At 34.8% G+C, this 21,648-nt stretch overlaps 1 protein-coding gene across 1 annotated transcript in view; it reads left to right on the top strand.

The window, feature by feature from the left end:
• Positions 1 to 21,648, top strand: part of Fzd3 (frizzled class receptor 3) — a 70,297-nt gene that overhangs the window by 10,963 nt on the left and 37,686 nt on the right. Inside the window, exons 3-4 of the mRNA XM_026398871.2 lie at positions 8,504 to 8,700; positions 13,315 to 14,332. Of these exons, the coding sequence (XP_026254656.1) occupies positions 8,504 to 8,700; positions 13,315 to 14,332 (1,215 nt within the window). The remainder of the gene's footprint in view (positions 1 to 8,503; positions 8,701 to 13,314; positions 14,333 to 21,648) is intronic.

Genomic DNA, 21,648 nt, shown 5'->3' with positions numbered 1-21,648 from the left:
TTTCAAAGTAGATTAAAATAAATCTGGGAAATTTTGTAGATTATTATTCATAGATTTTGCAGTGTGAGGGGCATCTCTTATATATTCGAAATACTTGAAGATGTTTTAGAAAATATTTTCTGCTCTTCCTCTGACTACACAAGGTCTAACTAGTGAACAGAGAGATTTGGTATAGATTGTCAGGTTAGGTTATGTGACAAGGGGGTATTGGTTAAATACAGAAAATTAGCTCCAGCCATAGTAGTCTTTGTTATGTATTAAAGTTATTGATTTTTCTCCCCCCCAAATTGATTTAGAAATACCTTTGTTTCTAGTATCATTGTAAGTTATAACTTTTGTAAAGCAAATAGGGTAGTAAGAAACTAGGCATGAAGCTGTTTTTTTTTTCTTATTTATTTTTTAGATGTTGGTAGACCTTTATTTTATTCATTTATTTATATGTGGTGCTGAGAATTGAACCCAGTGCCTCATACGTGCTAGGCAAGAGCTCTACTACTGAGCCACAACCCTAGCCCCTAGCTTTTATACTAACTTGCGTTCAACTTTTAGCTCTGCTGTGCAGTAAGCTTAAGACTTTGGACAAGTTACTAAACATTCTTGAACCTTGTTTTCTTAATATGTGAAAGGCAATAATAACACCTGTGATTTATGAAGTAGCACAACACCTAGTACACAATAGGTGATCTGCAAATGTTAATTCTATTCCAAATTCTTTTTCTAAATGAACTTGTATCTTCATTTTTCTAAATGAACTTGTAGGTTCATGGGGCATTCATAATGATGGTCTGGTAGGCGTTCTCTACCTCTTCACACATATGCTCAAAAAAGTCTAGATATTTTGTGGGCAGTGGATGCCTCTGTTTGAATTTCAAACTAGATTTTGCAGTGTGAGGAGAGCTCCTAAGGGGGCAGTAGTTTCTAAGAGAGAAAGTTTCCAATGATTTGAAGCAGTGTTGGAGATACTTGCTTATTGCATGGTTGTCATATTAGGAACATGATGCCCCTGATAAGAAGAAAAGAATCCTGAAACAGTTTAAGAGTGTAAAGTTTCTGTAATAGCAAAAGACATGGAAACTCATTGGACAGCACGACATGTGCATAGCTGCTGATGACACCTCTTCATCTCTTTCTCTGCTGATCTTGGAACTTTGGGTATGTCTGCTAGCTTTTACCAGGAGCAAGTAATTAGAGCAAACAGTCCCAGCTCACTGGAGACTAGATAAACTGAAAGATAGTTCCCTAGCTATAGCATTAGCAAGCCCAGGCTTTAAGCCCATCTGGAACAGTAAGCTAGGCATACCAAGAATGAGAGAAATTACAAAATCTGAATTATTTTAGATTTGATTATTCACAAGAGGTTGGATCTTCTCACATTGTATAAATGGATTCCTAATCTGTACTTTCTTTCAGTTGAAAGTGGGACATAGTTAAATAGGGTTAAGTATCAACCCATTAAATTGAAATTGATTATAAGTACCAAATGAGATATATGAAAATTATTTTTTAAAATAGCAGTGCCTACCCAGAAGATGAAAGCATGATAGATGTTCACAAGTTAACTCTCATTTTTTCTCCTAGCCTTATTATTCTCTTCAGAAGCTGTTCATCACAATTGCACAGAATGTCTTCGCATTACTTGAACCTACCAAGTTTTTGTAAATGCTGTCTTTGCCATGAAGGCTATTCCAGTATTCCTATCGGTGATCTCTCACTTACTTTTCAAAACTTGGTTTTGTTGTTGCTTCTTTGAAACCTAGGATGTTCAAAGTCTATGGCTCTTTCCTCCACACTTACCAGTATGCTTTATATGTACCCGTGTTCTGATGTGTGCATTATTATGTTAGAATTTTTTATATTTTTATTCTTCCTAGTAGAATTTCAACTTCATGGAAGCAGAGCTTGTCCATGTTCATCTTTCTATCTCTAGTATTTAATATAGAGACTTACACATAGTAAATGCTTAACATAGAGCCTCACACATAATAGATGCTAAATAAATGTTTGAATTAATTTCACTGTAAATCCTTTAGAGGTGACGGTGGTCAAGATTGTGTTGTACTTAAACTCTTAATCTTATGGGGTTAGAAATAGTTTGGTGGGGATGGTGATGTTATTATAATACTAAGTGACTACACGTTTGTGAACACTAGTATGTCACTTTTTCTTATTTTTCAAAGTGACTTGAAGCTTTCAGCATTGTGTTTGCATTTATAACTGGTATAATTAAATAAAGGAACAACAGAACAGAATTTTCCCTTCTCTAGACTTATGTCAAAATTCTTTTGTACTCAATTCACTGTTTAGAGTCAGTGGTGGACTGGGGTTGTGGCTCAGTGGTAGAGTGCTTACTTTGCATGTGTGAGGCACTAAGTTCAATATTCTAAATGAAGGTATTGAGCCCATCTACAACTAAAAAAATGTTTTTTAAAAAAAGAGTCAATGGTAGGGCTGGGGATGTGGCTCAAGCATCACATACAAAAAAGATGTTGTGTCCACCAAAAACTAAAACAAATAAATATTAAAATATTAAAATTCTCTTAAAAAAAAAGAGTCAATGGTAGAGGCTGGGTTTATAGCTCAGTGGTAGAGTGCTTGCCTAGCAATCGCGAGGTCCTGGATTCAATCCTCAGCACCACATAAAAATAAATAAATAAAAATAAAAATGTTATGTCCATCTACAACTAAAAAAAATATTTAAAAAAAAAGAAGAAAAAGGAAGAAAAGTCAGTGGTAGCCAGGTTGAGGGGTGCCTTTAATCCCAGTAGTTTAGGATGCTGAGGCAGGAGAATAGCAAGTTCAAAGCCAGCCTCAGCAACTTACGAGAGGTCCTAAACAATTTATTGAGATCTTCTCTCAAAATAATTTTATAATGAGGTCTGAGGATGTGGCTCAGTGTTGAAGAGCTTCTGGGTTCAGTCCCTGGTACCAAAACACACACACACACACACACACACACACACACACACACACACGTATCATTCTGGTTTTGTTGAAAAAAGTATATTCATGTTCATGTAGAGTAAGTGATCTGGTAGGATTTCCATTAAGACAACTGTGGTTATTTCTGAATTAACAGTTTGTGTTTGCTATGTTCTTCATTTAATGTTTGTATTTTCTTTTTCTTTCTTTTTCATTTTTCAGTATTGGAGATTTTACCCAAGGCCTCATGCATGCTAGGCAAATGCTCTACCACTGAGTTACAGCCCTACCCTGTAGTGGCTTTTTCTTATTTTTCTGTATGAAACACATTGTGCTTCCCCATCTCCACCCCACCACTACACAGCTGGTGCTGGAGATTGAACCAAGGGCCTAGTACAGGCTAATAAACATGTGCTCTACTACTTAATTTCACCCCTAGCCCATACATTGTGCTTTTAAAACACTAATATTAGTAAGGACGTTTTAGTTTTAAAAATTTGAACTGTCCTGTTTTGTTCCTCTTTCAGGGCAGCGCCTAAGACATAGTATTCATTAAATATATTTTGATTGAATGACTGTAGTGTAAGGAAGAACTTGGTGTTACAAAAGGCATGAAGTGCTTTCAAAGAGAAGGATCATGTGGAGGCTTTAAGTTGTAGATGGTCAATTGGACTTTAAAATTCAGATAGGGTTTTTTGTTTATTTTTTAAGAGACTAGTATAATGTACCTCATGTAACAATTATTCTGGGCATTCTGGGCAAGCACTCTATCTCTGAGCTACATTCCTTAACTCTGAAGGGTCTTTAGAAGCCTGTTTTGTGATCAGAGTAAACCAACCAGAATGAAGTTGTTTCTAAATTGAAAAAATGTACTCACAAGTAGTGGAGAATTATTTGCACCTGACTTTAGGGGGGAAAAAAAATCAGCTTTTGAACATTTTTATTCATTTTTTTAGTGTGACAAATCAGTTTAAAGGAATTACCTTAAAAATAATTTGCCTGGGCTGGGATTATGGCTCAGCGGTAGAGCGCTTGCCTCGCACGTGCAAGACCCTGGGTTTGATCCTCAGCACCACATACAAAAATAAACAAGTGAAATAAAGGTATTGTGTCCAACTACAACTAAAAAGTAAATACTAAAAAAAATTTTCCATATTTTTAATTTATTTTTATCTTTATTGGTACTGGGTATCAAATCCAGGGGTGCTTTACTTAACCACTCAGCTACATCCCCAGAACTATTTATTTTTTTATTTTGAAATGGTGTCTTGCTAAGTTGGTGAGGGTTTTGCTGAGTTGTTGAAGCTGCCCTTGACCTTGGGATCTTCCTGACTCAGCCTCCTGAGACTATGGGATTATAGATATACACCACTGTCTCCAGCAAAAATACTTGTTTTAAATTAAATTATTAGAAGTAGTGAAATTCGGTTTGCAAAGTTTTATTTTTAAGACATGCCATATGGGCTGGGGATGTGGCTCAAGCGGTAGCGTGCTCGCCTGGCATGCATGCTGCCTGGGTTCGATCCTCAGCACCACATACAAACAAAGATGTTGTGTCTGCCGAAAAACTAAAAAATAAATATTAAAATTCTCTCTCTTAAAAAAAAACCTATTAATTGATTAAATAATGGGCTGGGGATAAATCTATATATAAAAAAAAGACATGCCATAATTTATGATTCTCCATGATATTGGAAATATTAAAAGTTTACTTCCTAAAAAAAAGTCAAATTTATGGACTGAGTATGAAGGTGAATAGGTTCCTGTGATAGTGGTGAATTCTACAAACCAACTCACTGAAAGACTTTTGGAAAGTACTTACACACTGTCATAGGACACTTAAAAATTAAGGTTAGGAAAAAAAATTCTAAGATTAGAGGATTATTTTGTAGATGCAAATTAATAAAGTTTTAAACCTTTTTTCATTAGAGACTATTGTTCCAGAAAGGGAGTTTTTAAGCTTTTATTTTATTTGCTTAAAGTCATTCTAAAAAGTTGTTTTTAAATAATTTCTTACTCTAATATGAATACCATTTTTTAATTTTCAAGGCAATTCCACATTCGATTTCTCAGTTAGTGAATTTAGTCATAATATTCCCAAACCCAGTAGGGTGCAGTTTCCATGGTTACCATACTCTTTGTAAAGTGACAAAGGTTGGAATTCTGATTCTCTTGAGTCAAATTTTGGCCTTTGACTCTGTCCCCTTTTCACACTCCTTCCTAAGCTTGGGTTGTTGCTATGCTTGGAGGTTTGTCAGCTAGCAGGTTCCTATGGTAACAGGAATGGAAATTTGAAAGAAGAATGAATGGGAGCACAAAGGCTTGGTTGATTTGAATTTGAACAAAGAATGCAAGGTTCCATGTAGTGCACCTTTGTTGTAGAAACCAGAAATTTAATTTTAGAAAGTTACTTTCCAGTTTGTAAACTTCTTATACCCTGGTCTTGATTTAGTGAACAAAAGTATTACTGTTTAGGGAAATAGTAAGAACCTTTAAAATTCAATCAGCTAAAGTTCTCTTTTTTTACTTCATAGAACTTTAATAGTATTCTTTATGTTATGTACTTGTTATTGACTTTTAAGTGTCCAGGGTGCCAATTTAATTTTGATTTTGTTGTGGTTTAAAATTGTTGGTAAAGTTAAAATCAAGGCAATTTGCTTATTTGAAAAGTATTATTTTGATTTGTTTTTATATAAGCTTTGTTGAGGTGTGTACACGATAAGCTGCACTCTTAAAAGTGTTCACTTCCATGAGTTTTTGACCAAGCATGTGATACCACCACCACAAAGTACAGAACATTTCTGCCACGTCAAAAGCTTCCTTATGTTCCTTTGTAGTCCATCCTTCTTTCTGCTCACTGTTCCAAAGCAAATCAGTGATCTGTTTTCTGTCATTATGAATTAGTTTTCATTTTCTAGAGTTTTATATAAATGGAATTATAGCATCTACATTTTTATGTCTTGTTTCTTTTACCCAGCATTACGATTTTGAGATTTATGTTTTGTTTTGCTTTTTAAGAGAAAACTAAAACGTAAGTTAAGTAGAACAAATTGGTTAAGTATAAGGACTGGATAAGAATGCCAAAGTTTCTATGCCTTATTTTTTACATGTGTATCATAGAATGAGATTAGTTTTAATAGTATCCCTTACGGAATTGTAAGAAAAAGAGAACTTTAGCTGATTGATTTGAAATGAGGTAACGCGTATAAGGCTTTTTCAGCAATTGCTGTCCTACAGTGTCAGTAAATGCTAAGATACAGCCCAAAGTACTTTAGGCTAGTAATTAGCAAAAGCATAAACTCGTAGCTTTAGGCTCAGTGCATGCAGCACAAAATAGTCATTTATGGAAATTTTGTAATTCATGATGGGGTTCCCAGATGGAAGTTTGGTTAACATATTAACATACCAAACAAGTTGAAGACTGAAATCATACATGTGCATAAGTATATGAATTATGTACATATATTATGTACATATTGGATTCACCAGAAGTTGCAAAAATAGTACAGACATTCTGTTTACCCTTGTCTGTTTCCTGCCCCATTCTTACCATTTTATGTAACTATAATATACTATCAAAACCAGGATATTGATTCTGTTTATAGACCTTATCACATTTCATCAGGTTTTAGGTGTTTGTATTGTCTGTGTATAATTGTGTGTGTGTACATGTACAGCTCTGGTCATTATCATTTTAGCACATGCATAGATTTCTGTAACTACTGCTGTAATAAAGATACAGAGTATTCTGTCACCTCCAAGGAACACTCTCGTGCTTCCTCTTTTTTCTTCCCCTTTCCTAATCCCATCAACCATTAATCTGTTCTTCCTCTCTAAATTTTGTTATATCAAGAATGTTGTATACTTGTGTCTTGAACCATTTTGTGCTGCTATAACAGAGGCTGAGTAATTTGAGTCTTCTTGCTATGTTTATGCCACGGCAGAAGTGGAAGGTCAAAAAGGGGCAGTGAGAGAACAGGTACACACGTATTTGTGAAAGGGGGTCAAACTCATTCTTTTATAAGGAACCGGTCCTGCAATAACTTAACAGTAACAGCATAAATCCTTTCATGAGTCAGAACATGCAGAGCCTACTTACCTCTTAAAAGGTCCAGGTTTTTTTTTTTTTTTTTTTTAAAGAGAGAGAGAGAGAGAGAGAGAGAATTTTTTTTTAATAATTATTTTTTAGTTCTCGGCAGACACAACATCTTTGTTGGTATGTGGTGCTGAGGATCGAACCCGGGCCGCACGCATGCCAGGTGAGCGCGCTACCGCTTGAGGCACATCCCCAGCCCAAGGCCCAGGTCTTAATCCTGTAACAGTGATAATTTTCTAGCATGCTTTTTGGAGATCACATTCAAAGGATGTCTTTTGAGATTGGCTTCTTTCTCTTAGTATAATGCTTTTTATATCCAATCAAGTTGTTACATGTCTCAATTTTTGCTTTTAATTGCTGAATAGTATTCCATTTTACAGATATGCCACAATTAGTTTAACCATTTACCCACTGAAGGACACTTGGGTTGTTTCTGGCAGTTTGCTATTACAAATAAAGCTGCAATGAATATTTGTGGACAAGTTTTTGTATGAACGTAACTTTTCATTTCTCTGGGAAATGCTCAGGAATATGATTGCTGGATTGTATGGTAAGCATATGTTTGGGTTTTTAAGAAATTGTTTTAACTGTTTTCCATAGTGGCCATAACATTTTACATTCCCATCAGTAATATATGAGAGATCTGCTTTCTTTCCACTATTTGGTATTATAACTAATTTTTAAAAATTTCCTCTGTAATAATATATCATGTGGTTTTAATTTTCATTACTCTAATGTCTAATAAAATTGAACATATCTAGGTGTTTATATGTCATTCATATATCTATCTTTTGCTCATTTTCCAAGTGGATCTTTTCTAATTTGAGTCTTGAGGGTTCTTTATATATTCTGTGTACAAATCTTTGATATCATGAGATTTGGAAATAGTTTATTCCAGTTCATAACTTGCCTTTTCATCCTTTTAACATGGTCTTTAGGAGAATAAAAGTTTTCAATTCTAATGAAGTCCAGTCTACCAAATTTTTTTTTAAATTATGAATTGTGGTTTTTGGTTTCATTTCTAAGAACCTTTCACCTTCCCCTAGGTCTTGAAGATTTTCTCTTTTTAAAAAAAAATTTTTATAGTTTCATAGTGAAATCTGTGATAAATTTTAAGTTAAGTCAGGCGTGGTGCATGCTAATAATCTCAGTGACTCAGGAGGCTACAGGAGGATTGCAAATAACCACTGTGTATAACTTCTTGCCTTTTCCCTCTTTTTTCTTCTTTTAGTGCTTGTCCTCTTTCCATTTAATGTATATTAATTGAAAAATATATTCTGGTGTATACCTCAGACTTAACCAAATCAGAATTTTCAGGGGTAGAGTTAAAAGGGTTTTATTTAAACAAAACAAAACAAAACCAAAACTCCTCTTTAGAAGTTTTTAATAATCTTTTTTTCAAGGTGAGTAAAAATGAAAGTTGAAATATTACAAAAGCTTTAACTTGTATACAGTTATTTATCTAATTATTCAATTTTATTTTCATAGCCATTCCACCCAATGGTGAATCTGGATTGTTCTCGGGATTTCCGGCCATTTCTCTGTGCACTCTATGCTCCTATTTGTATGGAATATGGACGTGTCACACTTCCCTGTCGTAGGCTGTGTCAGCGGGCCTATAGTGAGTGTTCGAAGCTCATGGAGATGTTTGGTGTCCCTTGGCCTGAAGATATGGAATGCAGCAGGTATGAAAATCATAGACTTCCATTGGTTATTATGCAGCGGTGTGTTTCTAAGCATTTCCTAAACATTTGACGATTATTAAACATTCTTATAGTTTTGTATGAGTAAACATTAGAACAATGTTGTATCCTGTTGTATTCTGAAATAGTTCAAGTATAAAAAATAATAAGATGAAATCCTATGTACCTGTGATTATCTAGCTTTGTCCAGTATTAAAGTTTTGTAATGTTTATTTCAGATTTAAGAAGTTAAAACAGTGTAGGTACATTTGGAGGTTCTTTATTGGTAATTCTCTTGACCTCATACCCTTCTTCCTTCCCAGGGGTGAATTTGTTGTTAAGCATTTCTACGTTTGGTTTTATACTTAGTACATTATATACCTATCCACAAACAACATACTTTTTTTTTTTTTTTTTGCATGTGTCTATCTGTATCTGTTGGTCTGGTTCATTCCTCTTAACAGCTAATTAAAAGCTAATATCCTGTAGTTGACTTTGTAATATACTATAGCTATTTAGCCACCTGTTGTCATTTGTGTTGTTCCCAGGTTTTTGTTAAGAGCAATATTGATTTTTCTTTCATTTTTAAAAATAATTGTGTTTGTGATCTAGCAATAGCTGGTGTGCTGGTATGGCGGGTCAACAGAGCAAGAGGGGCAAACTTCCTTTTATGAGGGCTCTGCCTTTGTGACTTAATCACTTCCCCCAAAAGGCTCCACCTCAGTGGGGTTTAAGTTTCAGTGCATGATTTTGGGGAGACATTTAGGCCATAGCACCATTCTTCAATTTTATGGACATTCTCAGACTTTTTGTTTTTTTGTTCTAAATAGCGTCCTTCCTAATCTCATTCATTTCTTTATTTCACTTAAACTTTGTCATCTGTCTATTGAAATAGCACTTTTGTTTGCAATTTCAGCTCATTCTTTCCATTTGGGATTGTTCAGATATGCAAATGGACTGATCTAATCAATTTCTTATAATTATGATATCTACTTAATGATTCTCAAGCCACAGCAATTCTATTTGATTTTTGTAACTATTTCTCTTTGTCTGTAAAATTTCTGTTCATTTCCCCTCTAACACCTGTGCCAAATCTGTAGTGCTTACTTCAAGCCCATATCTCACCTTTCTTCCCCTCAACCTCTGCCTATCCTGCTTTCCTGAAAATTATATAGACCATCTTGTGTGATCTGCTATATCTCAAACCAGTCCTTCTCAATTTCTTTCTTCTATCTTCTTCCTCTTTCTGTCACTTGCACATTGGTGCTTCCCAAATTTTATCTCTTGTTTTATTTGATTCTACAGCTTTCTCTGGAAACAAATTTCACTAATTTTAAACTTTTATTTGTATGGCTGTTGACTCTTAAACCTGTATCTGTAACCGTGATATCTCCCTCCTAAGTTCCAAACTTGCATATCCATCAGCAGTCGCAAATCGTAATCCAAATTTGTCTCATCTCCATTTCAGCATGCCTGAAATTTTATTTCTGGGCTCTTTTTTGTTTTTAATAACCTGGAAGTCATTTTCTGTTCTTCCTTCATTGACTTCAACCCCCACATGCAATCAGTTATAAATTTTGTTGCTTTTATCTGTTTGCATATATCTTATTCTCATTACCTTTCTGGCTTTATTTGTTTTAGTTTATTTTTAAAATTCATTCTATTCTAACTGATCTCCCTGCCCCCTTTTTCATATAGCTCAAATCTGTCTTCCTTACTCCTCCTAGTTATCTTTTTGATTACTTGCATTAGGGTTATATGAATATATTCAATTAATGTCCATTAGTGCAACAAATATTAAGTGAATGTCTTGGTGTGCCAGACACTATACTAATGTTGAAAATGAGCCATGAACAAAAATTAAGTCCCTGTATTTATGGAGCTAAAATTCTGGTGGTGGTGGTAAGTAGACTTCAGGGGAAGGCTTTATGATAAGGAGGCTTTAGACCAAGGACCTAAATGAAGTGAGAGAACAAATGATACAGATATCTGACAGTCTGAGCAGATGAAACAGTAGCAAGTGCAGAGGCTCTGAAGTTGGAAGCATGCTTAGAAAATTCAGAGAATAGAAGACCAAAGAGGCTGGAGCCAGGTGAGTGAGGGAGAATGGAAGGAAATAAGATCAGAAATTTGGGGATTAAGGATCTATAATAGCTGCTAGGGAATTTGGATTTGACTCTGAATGAGATGAGAAACCAGGAGGTTTTGAGCAGAAGAGTTATGATTATGGACTTATAAGTTGCTTGTCTTTAAAGGTTCACTCTGGGGCTGGGGATGCAGCTCAGTGGTAGACACTCACCTAGTATGCTGGAGGCCCTGGGTTTGATCCTCAGCACTGCCAACAAGGAAAAAAAAATTTTGCTCTGGCTGTCATGTAGAAATGAGGAATTTGGACATGGCCCCCAGAAGTCTAAGTAAGTGGTACTGATGTCTCAGACTAGGTAGTAGCAGTGGAGGACAAGAGAACTAGTCAGATTCTGGATATCTTGCAAAGTAGTGACAGAAATTACTGGTAGATTGTGACATAAATGAAAGAAGGGACTTCGAGGATAACCCCAAGGCAACAGGAAAAATGGAATCACCACTTACTGAGGAAACCTGAGGCATGGAAGTCAAGTGTTTGATATTAGAAGAGTTAAAGATTGAGGTGCCTATGAGATGTCCTAGTTTATATATTTCCTTGACCATTTGTGGATACAAATATACCTGTAGAAAATAAATAGCTTTACTTTGTATGGTTGTAAATTTTATATCAGCATGCATACACACATTTTTACAATGTTCATACCTCTCTAACCTCATCTGTAACAAGCCATTCACTGATACAAAACACATCCTGGTCAAGCATCCATTCCTTTGCTTGCATTTGCGTCCTAGAATACTGATTGGCATACTGTTGATATTGGGAGGTGCTAATTCAAAAGCCTGCATGAGGTTCTGAAGTCTTTAATTAAACCCTTTTCCCTGATCCAATTAATCCTGGTCTTCTATACATCCTGTAGATTTTGATTATCTCTTGTATCACACTGGTATATTTTGTGGTGTTTATATAAGTTTGTGTCTCTTTCTAAACTCAAAGATGGAGGGCCTGGTTTTGTTTATCTTAGCTACAGCATACTACATCAAATACATACTTGATAAACAAACTTCTGTAGTATTACCCTATAATTCCAAGTCCCATGAAAAAAATAGTTTGTGGGGCTGAAGTTGTGGCTCAGCGGTAGAGCACTCGCCTCGATGTGCAGGGCCCTGGGTTCAATCCTCAGCACCACATAAAAATAAATAAAAGTTATTGTGTACAACTAACTACAAAAAAAATTAAAAAAAGAAAATAGTTTGTATTAGAAAATAAAGGATTTTAAGATATTAATCAACAGTGATTATGAAAGTATTTGGCAAACTTTACATTAGTGACAGTTTCTTGGAAACTATTTGATGCATATGAGACAGTAAATAGCCAGTAATTGGGAGTCTGAAGGCAAAAAATTTGAAGATGAAGGGAATTCATGGGAATGTTGTCCTTAGTCACAGAAGTTTGTCTGTCAGCCAGTGTGAGGATCAAGTGTGTGGATCATTTTTCTTTGAAAACTTATTAAAATACAGATTTCTGAACCTTAATCACAAGCATTCTGAAATATGATTTGTGGTGGTAGAGATTAAGAATTTGCATTTTAAAAAATCCCCAAGTTTTTCTTATATGCATAGAAGTGTGAAAATAACTGAATTAGAGACTACAGGGGATTAGAGAGAAATCGGGGATGGTAGGAAAGAACTAGGTGACATTAGAGACCTTAGAAGCCCTTTAATTAGTTAATAGGATAAGCAGAGAGTGAATGTGAAATGGAAAGAGAAGATCTAAAAACTGAACCACTTGCAAGGATTTTTTTCTTTCTTTCTTTCATTCTTTTTTTTTTTTTTTTAAACTGGGGATTGATCCCAGGGCCTCACACATAGTAGGCAAGCACTCTACCACTGAGCTACATCCCCAGCCCTTTTAATTTTTATTTATTTATGTATTTTTATTTTTTTGTACCAGGGATTAAACTTAGGGGTGCTTAACCACTGAGCCACATCCCCAGCCCTTTTTAAAAAAATATTTTATTTAGAGACAGGGTCTTGCTGAGTTGCTTATGGTGTTGCTAAGCTTCTGAGATTGGCTTTGAACTTGCAGTCCTCCTGCCTCAGCATTCTGAGCCTCTGAAATTACAGGCATGCACCATTATGCCCAGCCTTTTTATTTATTTTGAAACAGGGTCTTTGTAAATTGCCCAGGATGGCCCCAAACTTCCCAATCATTCAGTCTTAACTGTGTCCTAAATACTCTGTACTATTCATAATATAGCTGCATTTTGCTATTTATTAGTACTGATTTTGAAGGTAAAACAAATTTAAGTTTAAAATCATGTCTTTTTTTTTTTTTTTTTTTTGGTCAGGTATATCTGATTCATTGGTCCATGAACAAGATAACCACCATTTACTTTATTGATACTTCCACAATTTCCCTCCAAGGACATAGGAATAACTAAGGTCATGGGTCCTAAACTTGGAAATCCACATTGTTAGGAGGCAGTACATTTCCCTGTAAATAAAATTGGTTCTCATCTTGTGTTTTTTTAGGTTTCCAGATTGTGATGAGCCATATCCTCGACTTGTGGATCTGAATCTAGTTGGAGATCCAACTGAAGGAGCCCCAGTGGCAGTGCAGAGAGATTATGGTTTTTGGTGTCCCCGGGAGTTGAAAATTGACCCTGATCTTGGTTATTCTTTTTTACACGTGCGTGATTGTTCACCTCCTTGTCCAAATATGTACTTCAGGAGAGAAGAACTGTCGTTTGCCCGCTATTTCATAGGATTGATTTCAATCATTTGCCTTTCTGCAACGTTGTTTACTTTTTTAACTTTTTTGATTGATGTCACAAGATTCCGCTATCCTGAAAGGCCTATTATATTTTATGCAGTCTGCTACATGATGGTATCATTAATTTTCTTCATTGGGTTTTTGCTTGAGGACCGAGTAGCCTGCAATGCATCCAGTCCTGCACAGTATAAGGCTTCCACAGTGACACAAGGATCTCATAATAAAGCCTGTACCATGCTTTTTATGGTACTCTATTTTTTCACAATGGCTGGCAGTGTGTGGTGGGTAATTCTTACCATCACATGGTTTTTAGCAGCTGTGCCAAAGTGGGGTAGTGAAGCCATCGAGAAGAAAGCACTGCTATTTCATGCCAGTGCATGGGGCATTCCTGGAACTCTGACTATCATCCTTTTAGCGATGAATAAAATTGAAGGTGACAATATTAGTGGCGTGTGTTTTGTTGGCCTCTACGATGTTGATGCATTGAGATATTTTGTTCTTGCTCCCCTCTGCCTATATGTGGTAGTTGGGGTTTCTCTCCTTTTAGCTGGCATTATATCTCTGAACAGAGTTCGAATTGAGATTCCATTAGAAAAGGAGAACCAAGATAAATTAGTGAAGTTTATGATCCGGATTGGTGTTTTCAGCATTCTTTATCTGGTACCACTCTTGGTTGTAATTGGATGCTACTTTTATGAGCAAGCTTACCGTGGCATCTGGGAAACAACATGGATACAAGAACGCTGCAGAGAATATCACATTCCTTGTCCATATCAGGTAAGGGAAACCTTGTTATAAATTTCAGAATGTGTAATAGTAAAAGTAAGAAGAAGGCATGTTACTATGAAGAGCTAATTTGGCTGTTTCTTAAAAACTCATCATGAATCTTCAACTTATTTATTTTTTTACTAGTCTATTTTAATTATAAAGAATAATGAGTTTGATTGTGGTATACATTTTGAAATTTAAAATGGAGATAATTAACAAATATATTGTAAATATATAATATGCATGTTTGCATAGACATCTTCATTTTAAAAGATGATTTGCATTTATTTCTAAGCTATGGGCTTTTTTTAACTTTTTTTTTTTTTTTAGTTGTAGATGGACACAATATCTTTATTTTATGTATTTATTTTTTATGTGGTGCTGAGGATCAAACCCAGTACCTCACACGTGCTAGGCAAGAACTCTGCCACTGAGCCACAGCCCCAGCTCCTAAACTATGGGCTTTTAAGAGATCTATTTCCATTATTGTAAAACAGTTGTGTGTATTAATTCTTTAGAAGTCCAGGTTTAGCCAGGCACTGTGGTACATTCCTATAATCCCAGTGGCTTGGGAGGCTGAGGCAGGAGGATCATAAGTTAAAAACCAGCTTCAGCAACTTAGCAAGACCCTGACTCAAAAAAGGCTGGGGATGTGGGTTAGTGGTGGAGAACCCCTGGGTTCAATCCCTAGTACCAAAAAGCTGCAGGGGTGCAAGTAGAGGGCTCTGGGGATATGGCTCCACTGGTTAAGCGCCTCTGGGTTCAATCCCTCGTCCAAAAAAAACCAAAAAAATTAGAAGTCCACATTTGTGGGGGAGAAATATTGTACCAACTCTGATAAGAAGGCACTGTCTTGGGCTAGGGATATAGCTCAGTTGATAGAGTGCTTGCCTGTCACACTCAAGGCCCCTGGGTTCAATTCCCAGCACCATACACGCCAAAAAAGAAGGCACCATCTTTGATGGAAATTTTACTGATCAGATAAGGAAATAATTGTTATAATTTTGCAAAAATAATAGAAAGCAATTATATAAACTCTTGTGGTCTTGTTTTTTTCTTGGATATTGAAGATTTTATAATGTACTTTTAGGTTTAAAGATTTCAGATCCTCTGTTAGTCATGGAATTTTAGATCTAGAAAGAACTTCAGAGTTCGTTTATTGGTATTCCTGCTCTAAATTTCTTGAACATCATCTCATTTGAAGCTTAGAAATGTGAAGTGATTTGCTCAGGCTTAGTAAGTGACCTCTTGGGATTTAGTTTTAAAGGAGATGCATAGTCAAGGAAAGTAGCTTTCCGGAGTTGATGCTGAGTATTTATTCCTCCACCTTAAATCCTTCTTTAGAACCTATGCCTCTAGCTATTACTCTCTTCTTCCCCTTTAAAACAAATTTTCATGGATAAGTACTCTTTATTGATCTAGGTGTCCTAGTCACAAAGTGCACTGGCTGCCTTCACAACTCTCCCAATCCTTATGTTTCTCTAATAACTTTTCAATACATTTTTAAAGTACTTAATGTATTATAGATAATTTTGGTTTACTTGTCTTTTTCTTATACTAGGGTGAACTTTACAAGCAAAATCTTTTTTATTTTTTGAATACATATTCTGTAGGTTAGTAAATGAGAGCCATGAGAAGTGGGTATATAGTTAAGAAGAGACATCTTTAAGAAATGGTAACAGTGGTATTGGGGACACTGAGTATGGGGTTAGTATATTATCAGTGCCTAAATTCAGTGACTGACAATGCTAGCCTCCCATTTGCTTTGTGGTATAAATCCTGTACAAATTATATTTTTATCATTTAATAATTTTAGTTATGAATTTTTAAAATAAACCAACTCATAATTTAGAGACCAGGAAAAAAATGAATAATTGAAATTCAATTAAATTTCTTGGCAGTTACTTACTAAAAAACTCAATGATTCAGACCTAAAGGTAGGTAATCAAATTTTGCCTCAACTGAGAAAAAAAGATGGTTAAATTCGTTAAATGCTTCCCCAAACAAGTTGTCTAGGATTCAAAAAATATTATCTTAGGGATATTGAAGAAATAATGTTGACTATGAAATAAACTTTAAAAATACCAAACCTTGCCGAGCGTGGTGATACACATCTGAAATCCCAGCTACTCAGGAAGCAGAGGCAGAAGAATCAAGTTCCAGGCCAGCTTGGGCAATTTAGCTAGCAAGACCCTGTTTCAAAACAAAAACAAACCTTAAACATATAAATTAGTAAATTAGAGCAGGCAGGATTCTGCTCTCCTTGAGACATTCCTAAAATTCTTTTAGCATCTTTAGAACCAGTGTGAGTTACATGGACATGTATGTATGTGTGCTTTTCTGTATAATCATAGGTTTAAAATGTATTTTAATGAAATATTTCCAACATATGTGAAAGAATAGAGAATGGTGTAATGACAAAGGTATTAAGCTATAAGCTAGAGAGCAGGAATCTTAGCTTCATATCTTATTTTTATGATTTACTAGTTTTATAACCTTGAGCAAACTTCACTTCTCTTTGTTTCAGTTTTTCTTCTATAAAATGGGGATATTAATAGCATCTACCTCCTGGGGTATTTTTTTGTTTTGGTTTGGCTACTGGGTTATTTTTCAGATTAGAAAAATAACATAGACCTGTGCCTACTGTATAGTAAGTGCTTGGATGTTAGCTCTGTTTTTACTCTTTTTCTTCTATTGCTATGGATATGTATATCATATGTACAATATTTATTATATATGTGATTTTTCAAAAGAACCACTCAATACCTGCTTTAACAAATGCTATATTTGCTTCAGACTTTTTGAAGAAATATTACAGATTTAGCTAAAGCTTCCTGTATTCCCCTCCCTATTCCTCCCTATCAGAAAGAGCCATCATCCTAGAGTATATCATTGCCTTGAAAGTCTGTACAATGAGAAATATGTGTATAGGTCTAAAAATTGTTTTACATAGTATATAAGTGATATCATATGTGTATTTCTTCAGCTTGTTTTTTTTTTAACTCAACATTTTGTTTTTGACATGTATTTATGTTAATATCACAACTCTAGTTTTTTTGTTTGTTTGTTTGTTTTTGGTTTTTTTGGTACCAGGATTGAACCCAGGGGCACTTAACCACTGAGCCACATCCCCAGCCCTTTTTTATTTTTCATTTGAGACAAGGTCTTGCTGAGTTGCTTACAGCCTTGCTAAATTGCTGAGGCTGGCTTTGAACTTGCAATCCTGCTGCCTCAGCCTCCCAAGCTGCTGGAATTACAGATGTGTGTCTAGTTCATTTTTTTAAAAAATGCATTTTCTTTTAAGGAAGTTTGTATTATAAAATATTTCAAATATATAGAAGTATAGAAAAGTAAATACCCATGTACTCATAACCCAACCATCTTGAAGTGTTATGTCAAATACATCTATAGCTATGTCCATACATAAATGCCTATATCATATCTGTCTATCCATGAATGAAAGATATACTTGATGACTCTTCTGTTCTCTTTTCTCTCATTCCTTTCCCATCTCCCTGCCCTGTTTATGCCCTATTTATGATAACCCTTCTCATAAATAGGATATTTATCATTCCCCCAAATATTTTTATGTCCTTACTGAATGTTTATGTCCATAAACCTTGCTGTTTTGCGAGTTTTAAAAATACATGTAAAGTGGGATCATTCTGTAGCTTGCTTTTTTCACTCAAGTTTGTTTTTGAGACTATACATCAGTATGTGTACTGCTCATTTGTTCATTTTTAACTGCAGTAGTGTGCTCTTCTATTTACTCATTTTTCTTTTGCAATTCACTCATTTTTCTATTGATGGATATACAATTTCTTAATTTTTATGTTCTTATAAACCATTTTGCAGCAAAATTCTTATTATACCTGTCTATCATGCACATGAGTAAAAGTTTCAATGTCTTTACCAAAAGTGGAATTGTTGGGCTGGTGTTGTGACTTAGTGGTAGAGCGCTTGCCTGGAATGTGTGACGCACTGGGTTCAATCCTCAGCACCACATAAAAAGAAATAAATAAAGGTATTGTATCCATCTACAACTAAAAATATATTTTTTAAAAAACCCAAAAAACAAAAGTGGAATTGTTGCATTGTAAGATATAAGCATCTTCAATTCAAGTGGTTACTTCATTTATTTTCTCACCAAGAGTTTGAACCTCTCTCTTCTCCCCATCCTGGTGTTCTCATGCTTTAAAGTTTTTGCCAGCCTTTGAAATGATATCTCAGTGGTTTAGCAATTTTCATTTCCCTTTTCAGTAATAAGAGTAAGTGTGTTTTTGTATATTTTTTGGCCATTTGGGATTTCTGTTGTAATCTGCCACTGCTCTGTTAAGTTTATTGCCTTTTTTTTTTTAAGAGAGAGAGAATTTTTTCATATTTATTTTTTTAGTTCTCGGCGGACACAACATCTCTGTTTGTATGTGGTGCTGAGGATCGAACCCGGGCCGCACGCATGCCAGGAGAGTGCGCTACCGCTTGAGCCACATCCCCAGCCCAAAGGTTTATTGCCTTTTGTTGTATAAATATTCTTGATAGTCTTTGTCAGTTATTTGCATTGCACATCTCTTCTACTGCTCTCTAGTTTGTCTTTTCACTTTTTTTGTTCTTTCTTTGGTCTTTTGTGTTTTAAAAATTATTTTAAAATCCTGCCTTTAAAGTCATAAAAGTTCTGCCATGTTTTTTTAACAGTTTTTACAATTTTTTATACATTTCTCTAATCCCTTTATGTTTATTTTTGTCTCTGTTATAAGGAACATAATTTTATTTTTTTCACATAAATAAGCAGTATGCCTTCTGCACAGTTTGTCAGATAACCCATTTGAATTACTGCACAACCTCTGTCAGCTACAGTTTCGTTTTTAAAGTGCTTTTGTTCCATTGGTCTATTTGTTTAACAGTGTTTTGATTCTACATTTTCCCTACTGTATTCTTCAAAATTATTTTAGTTGTTCTTGGCACTTTTCTCTTCTAGGTGAATTTCTTTTAAAAATATTTTTTAGTTGTAGTTGATACAATACCTTTATTTTATTTATTTATTTATATGTGGTGCTAAGGATCAAACCCAGGCCTTGCACGTGCTAGTCGAGTGCTCTACCGCCGAGCCACAGCCCCTTTTCTAGATGAATTTTCTATGGAAAAAAAATGATTTTGATTAAAATTGTTTTTATAAATGAATTGGGAAAATTGCTTTGTAGTACTGAATATTAATATATTTTTAATTTATATTCTCGTTCCTTCATTTGTTCCTGAATACTTTATTGTTACAATTATAACACTTATTACATTTTTCAAATTGGTTATTGCTGGTGTGCAAGGATGCCACTGGTTGCTTTTGTATGTTTACCTTATATTGAACATCGTTGCTGAATTTTTTTATTAGTTCCAATTATATATCGATTCTCTTAGATATTCTTTGTAGAAATCTTGTCTGCAAATAAGGACAGATCTTTGTCATGCTGTTTTTCTAATTTTTATGTAAAGATTTGGCACATTCTCCTATAAAACTGTCCAACTGTTCTGCTGTCTTTGAGGAATAGGGGAAGTGTGAAAGATTTTAGTAGTGATTTTATTGAGGACTTTTATTTCTTCTTGAGGGACTCCCTGTAGTTTATATTTTTCTGGAGAAGTTTCATCTTACTTTACATATACAATGTCATAAGTTTGTTTTTTAAAAAATGTTAACTATTTCCTTTTTGGCTGCTCCTGTATATTTTCTTTTCTCCCTTAATTCATATATTGTATTTCCTAATTTTAAAAATGCATTTAATAGCTAACTTGGAATTTAACCCCCCAAAAAATACTAACTTGATGGTCATTCATTCTATTTTCCATATTTGGCTCCAGGCGACTGTAATTTATTTTATTTATTTCCTTCCTTCCTTCCTTCCTTCCTTCCTTCCTTCCTTCCTTCCCTCCCTCCCTTCCTCCCTTTTTCCTTTTTTTCCTGTGTGTGTGTGTGTGTGTGTGTGTGTGTGTGAGAGAGAGAGAGAGAGAGAACACTTTTTGGTCAAGTTAGAGAATTTCTGACCTTTTATTCTCTCAGAGAAAGAAAACTTGATGGAAGGGGACATTTTTTACACTAACATCCATGGGTGTTTTTTTTGTTTGTTTGTTTGTAAATTTTATTTGTTTTAATTAGTTATACACGACAACATTCATGGGTAATAGCACTCGGATACGTACATTTTTCTATTCCCTTCGGTGTGTATGTGTTTTTATTCCAGAATTAGTTTTGAACTTTCTCTTTAACATAATAATTGAAAGGCTATTTGGAAAGTGGGTGCATGTATGGTTCAAAAAAGATAAAGTGCTATAAACATGAACTCATGTTACTTGTATATTATTTCCATAGATTTCATGGTGTGTGGACTATGTGATCTTATTTCATAACCACAATAGCCTTATGAAATTTTTAGTATGGCTTCGTTCCTGCCTTCCATAAAGCATTTGAAGCAGAAGTAAGTCTTGTGGCTTATCCAGAGTCACATTAGCTATAAACTGGCCCACCCAACCTGTAGCCCACTTATTTATTGCTTTTATTTGTAGTCTTATATGTATATGTGTGAGTGTATAAATATATTTTTTAGGGGCTGGGTTGTGGCTCAGTAGTGTAGTGCTTTCTTAGTATGTGTGAAGCACTGGGTTTGATTCTCGGCACCACATAAAAATAAATAAAATCAAGGTATTGTGTCATCTGCAACTAAAAAAATTTTAAAAGATATATATTTCATAAAGTTTACCACTTCAACATGTACAGTTACATTCATGTTGTGCAACCATCACTACCATCCATCTACAGGAGCCTTTTCATCTTCCCAAATGGATACTAATCGTTAAACAATAATTCTCCATTTCTCCTTCCCACAACCCCTGGCAACCACTATTCTACTGTCTGTCTCTAGGAATTTGACTACTCTAGGGACCTCAAATAAGTGGAATTATATAATACTTATCCTACTTTATGCTTTTTAAATATTCAAAATTTTATTTTAGGGAAATATTTTTAGACTTGTGAATTAAGAACCAGTGATACTAAGTTTCCATTTTGAAGTTATGGCCATAATAATTGAATGAGATTTGCTATTATTAAACATGCCTAAATGTTCAGCTCCAGGCAATCATTGATCTGCTTCTGTCTCTACAAATTAGTCTTTTCTAGGAATTTCATATAAGTTGAATCATTATAATATATATTCTTTTGTATCGGTTTCTTTCCCTTGGTACAGTGTTTTTGAGATTCATCTATGTGATAGCATGTATCAGTATTCCATTCCTTTTTATTGTTGAATAATATTCCACTGTATGGATATACCACATTTTGT

Source organism: Urocitellus parryii, chromosome 14, assembly GCF_045843805.1.
Source record: "Urocitellus parryii isolate mUroPar1 chromosome 14, mUroPar1.hap1, whole genome shotgun sequence".
Taxonomy (NCBI): domain Eukaryota; kingdom Metazoa; phylum Chordata; class Mammalia; order Rodentia; family Sciuridae; genus Urocitellus; species Urocitellus parryii.
The sequence above is the reverse complement of the archived record's forward strand: the minus strand, read 5'-3'. Positions and strand labels throughout refer to the sequence as shown.